The 4,693-nt window shown below is 43.0% G+C and overlaps 1 protein-coding gene across 1 annotated transcript; it reads left to right on the top strand.

Annotated features, from left to right (window-relative positions):
- On the top strand, window positions 397-4,487 carry LOC8075664 (GDT1-like protein 5). Its single transcript, XM_002445499.2, has 12 exons — window positions 397-554; window positions 691-759; window positions 1,612-1,671; window positions 1,777-1,824; window positions 2,443-2,531; window positions 2,613-2,649; window positions 2,732-2,779; window positions 3,499-3,567; window positions 3,665-3,709; window positions 3,810-3,871; window positions 3,958-4,030; window positions 4,107-4,487. Exons 1-12 carry the CDS (start codon window positions 534-536, stop codon window positions 4,182-4,184), a joined length of 699 nt encoding a protein of 232 aa, XP_002445544.1. The 5' UTR covers window positions 397-533; the 3' UTR covers window positions 4,185-4,487.

Below are 4,693 nucleotides of genomic sequence, written 5' to 3'. Positions count from 1 at the left end.
AAACTGTTCCATACTGTAGCACTTTCGTTTGTTTGTGACAAATATTATCCAATCATGGACTAACTAGGATCAAAAGATTCGTCTCGTGATTTCTAGCTAAACTGTGTAATTAGTTTTTGTTTTCGTCTATATTTAATGTTTCATGCATGTGCCACAAGATTCGATGTGACGGGGAATCTTGAAAACTTTTTGCTTTTCAGGGTGAACTTGGCCCCAACCAAATTGAGCGTACTCCACTCCTGCGCACCTGGCGCCGGCGCCTTAAAAAAAAAAAAAAACAGCCGCAGCACGCCACGCCACCGCCGCCGCCCGTCCCGGATCCGACGGCCCCGCGGCGCGCGTCCTCACCCCCACCCTTGGTACTACCAAGTTGGTAGGACTATTTACTAGTGCCCCCGTCGCTGCTGCTGCTGCTGCTGCCTCCCTTCGCGTCTGCCCCCGCGGCCCACGCCCGCAGCGCCTCGGCTCGGCTCGGCTGCTCCACTTCTACCCCGCGCCTCCCCCGAGATCGGAATCGCCGCCCTCCCTCCGCCATGGCGCCGTCTCTGCTCGGGGTCACCTTTCCTCCTCCCTCTCTCTCTCTCTCTCTCTCTCTCTCTCTCTCTCTCTCTCTTCCTCTTCTTCGTTCAGGTGTGTTGGTTAAGCAGAGCTTGTTGCTGATGGTTCTCGGTGGTGGGTGGGTGCGTGCAGGGGTTCACCAAGTCGCTGGCCATGACCGTGCTCTCCGAGATCGGGGACAAGACCTTCTTCGCCGCCGCGGTACGTCCTCCTCCTCCTCTCACGTCGCCTGCTCTTCCTCCTGTCCTTTTGCTTGTCGTCCCTGCCTCTGCTTTGCGTGCGCCGATGTCCCTGCGTAGACGGGCCCGGGTGCACTCCCCGCCAGGTGTTCGACGTTATGCCGCCGCTGACGCCGCCGCGCGGCGTGCCTCTTTGCTCCGCTGTTGGAGGGGGGAGATAATTGGTTCGGAGGACAATTGGCGCTGCCTCGATCCCGTCACGAGATCGTGCGTGCGGTAGCTGCAGATTCGCCGGCGGAGCGAGCGGGTGAGGCGCCTTGGAGTCGAATTCTTGGCTCGATTCGCTTGTCAGTTACTGCTGAGCTGAGCTGAGATGACTTCTTTATTAATTTCCTTAAGTAGTGACAAGCTAGTTGGTAGCTGCAGATTGGGAGCTCGGATTTGTTTACGTTCCTCCACGGGCCGAACTAATTTGTGCGCTCGATTTGCTGCGGCCACAATTTTTTTACCCCATTTAGCTCGGTGCGCGTGGGTTCCCCCCATGTGGGTGCCGACTGTGTCTGCAATTTCCTGTAGCTGTTGCACTTGCCGAATTCGTGGACCTGCCATATCGGTAGGGTCCTCTGTTTCTTGGGGTCTGTCAGCAGTTCTGATAAGATGCCTGCCCTCTTCCACAAGAATTGTTTCAGCATGAGTAGCTTCGAGGATTGCGTCTTCAGAGGATGAGGGATTTGACACGGTCTGCCGGTCTGGGCCTAGGAAGACAAAACATACCCTTTCAATATTTTCCAATGCCTGCTTTTACACGCTTCTTCTTTTTTAATTTGCCCTTGTTTCGAGCACTGGACTCATGCTCTGTATTTATCTTTGCTAGATTCTGGCTATGCGCCATCCCAGGAAACTTGTCCTGGCAGGCTGTTTGTCTGCACTAATAGTGAGTATATTCGGAATTTTACATGCTGAACTATGGTATCTTTTTTTATCTGTTCATTTTTATTAAAAAAACAAATAGTTTAATTGATTTAGTTACTAATTTTAGGTGATGACAGCTCTATCAGCTTCTCTAGGTTGGGCTGCACCAAATCTGGTAAGTTACTATAATGATTTTTCAGTGTTGTTCGTTTGGGCTTATCAGTCGAATATGCCAGCCATTCAGCAGTGTTTTTCTCTCACAATAAATCTGCCAACAGTACTTTCTGCCATGGCTGTCACAAAAGCAAAGAAGTTTTTTCTTTTGTGTATCTGTTTGCTTTGAGGACTCAAGCGTATGACAGCAACGTGGACATGGTTGTCAGTGTCTGGCATTGTATGCTATTTCAGGCATTATGGGTCCATTTTTTATTCGATCATACAGATATGCAATTATAGATTAATTGCTGATTGTATTGTGCTTTGCATTGATCTGGTGCAGCTATAATCCTTACACTTGGTCAGTATGGTAACTAAAATGCCCTTACATTGTACATGGCAAGAGGATTTTAGTCAACATGACACACTTGTGAAGTGTAATGCTTGAAACAGTGATTCACACTTACCTCAACACTTGCGCGTGGACCTGAATGCTAGCTGTACCTTTTTTATCAATTTTTCTTGAACCAATCTATCATTTTCGAATTTTGCTGCTAGCTTATAGCGATATTGCCTTACCCAAAAGAATGCCGACAGTTCTGCAAGATGCTATGGCTGACTGTATTATGTTGAACAGATTTCACGTAAATGGACTCACCATGTAACTACTCTGTTGTTCTTTGTATTTGGCATTTGGTCATTGTGGGAAGGCTTCAAGGAAGATGGGTACTGCTCTGTTGTTGCCTTTCAATTAACTTTCGGTGTTTTCGTTATCGACATAGCTAAGCGATGCAACTCTCATTTCAGAGATTCGGAAGAATTGGCTGAAGTTGAAGCAGAGCTGGTTAGAAAATTTCATCATTATACTATGTTATTTTATGGACTGATTTTGAATTACTTATTGGCAAGTTCTACCCAATTTACAGGATGCTGCCTTTAAGAGTAATAAAGGTGAATCTAAAAATAAATCTAAGGTCAGTACATCAATCATATTCTTTTGCAGAATGTTTTTCTTTCATAATTATATGATTATCCATTTGGATTATGTGGGAAATAGAAATCCTGAATGAGAATGAAAATAGATTTCATTTCTTCTCCTATATCCTTGAAAATATTAATTTGTTATGCATTCAATGTGCCTTTACATAAATCCTACTAATTTATATGATTTTGGACTTTTGGTGTCTAGCTAGCTTATGTTTTCTTTCGTTCTTTGTATTCTAAAAACTTTTATTCATCTGAGTAGTCCTATTTTTATTCATGTATAGTTTTGGAATAGTGGTGGGAACTATATATGATGTTATCATCAGCTATGACTATTTAACAGTTCAAGTACAGTTAATATAGTTGAAGCACAGTCCAAATATGTGTCCTTTTTATGGAACTTTGTCATCAGCCTATAGGTTTTCTAGCTTTCTCTAACTTCTTCTTTGGTACACTGTGAAAGAGGCATCTTTTTTCATCTAAATTGTCAAAGAAAAAGAAAATAGATAAATTAAGCAGTTTCTGATTGCTCATCTGCACATATGTCTTTTCTTTTATTTTGCTTGTGTAGAGAAGACACATATCTTAAAAGACTGGGAAGTTAAGTGGGGGCAATTTCCTTGTTACTTTTGGAGTTTTGGTGATGTAACTATAAATAAATTACTACGAATTTAATTCTTACTTGGATTTGCAACTTTTTTTAATATAGGCAAATGATGATACGAAGAAACAGCAAAGACCATTTCTCATGCAGTTCTTCTCACCAATTTTTATAAAGGTAGCAACTTCTTATAATATGCAAGAAATGGTTGGCAAAGGTACCATTCCCGTGTTTATCTGAAATATTAACATTTATTTTAATTTGTGTGCTGTAGGCATTTTCTATTACATTCTTTGGTGAGTGGGGTGACAAGAGCCAGGTAAGCTGTATAAAAGTACTTTTTATCTTCTAGCTCTGCAAATCACCTATTGAGTCATAAATAGATAAAGTTTTCCCTACATTGATGAACCTCTTGTCAGATTGCTACTATTGGCTTGGCTGCTGATGAAAACCCATTTGGTGTTGTCCTGGGTGGAATCATGTACGAGCTGCTTCTTTTACTGACCTGACTGCTCTATTTAAATGGCGTATTGTATGTTCCCTGATAGAAACTTCTTTCTGTCTTAGAGCGCAAGCATTCTGCACTACTGCTGCTGTTCTTGGTGGAAAGAGCCTAGCTTCCCAGATATCTGAGAAGATGGTTGGAACTAAACTCATTCATTTTTCGTACTCCTGTAAAATGTCCAACATCTAATTCGAGGCTTGTTTGGTTGTAGGTTGAACTGTCAAGCGGAGTGCTCTTCCTGCTGTTCGGTATCATGTCCTTGCTCTCTGGACCAGAAGGAGAATTGTAATCCCTGCTCGAAGCCTTTTTCAGCTGGCTGATTAACATATCTTTCTCTCCTTAGACCTATCTTATTTCAGTAGATGAATGATGGCGACGAAACCCAGCCATCCATCGCAAACTGGATGGTGATTCAATAGTTTAGCCGACACATTGTAAACATTTCACTCGTCCTTCATAAATAACTACATGTTACACTGTAGCTATTGCATTCTGTTGTGCCCAGCACGTGAAAGTATCTTTAGTAGAAGCTTCCTACAATATGATGAATATGATGTAAGATTCTTGTTACTGGAATTATTTGTTATCGCAATTACATGCGTTAACAAAGCTTTGTTCGTACGTAGGCAATAATATGGGCCTTAGACTACCACAACGTGAGAAAAAAATCGATGCAGAGAGGGAGAATCATTGGGTTCTACTTGTACTACATGCATAGATGCACACATTGCATTTCTGAACTGGTTGCTGCCTTGCTGGCATCGACGTAACTTGGCACAAGAATCTTTTCTTTGCCAC

This window comes from Sorghum bicolor, chromosome 7 (genome assembly GCF_000003195.3).
Source record: "Sorghum bicolor cultivar BTx623 chromosome 7, Sorghum_bicolor_NCBIv3, whole genome shotgun sequence".
NCBI classification, from domain to species: domain Eukaryota; kingdom Viridiplantae; phylum Streptophyta; class Magnoliopsida; order Poales; family Poaceae; genus Sorghum; species Sorghum bicolor.
The sequence above is the reverse complement of the archived record's forward strand: the minus strand, read 5'-3'. Positions and strand labels throughout refer to the sequence as shown.

Bases quoted from the DNA above. Each gene is read 5' to 3' on its own strand.
- LOC8075664 (XM_002445499.2), top strand. From the start codon at position 534: ATGGCGCCGTCTCTGCTCGGG. The intron at 760-1,611 runs GTACGTCCTCCT...TATCTTTGCTAG, and splicing joins AGACCTTCTTCGCCGCCGCG to ATTCTGGCTATGCGCCATCC. The intron at 4,031-4,106 runs GTTGGAACTAAA...GTTTGGTTGTAG, and splicing joins CCCAGATATCTGAGAAGATG to GTTGAACTGTCAAGCGGAGT.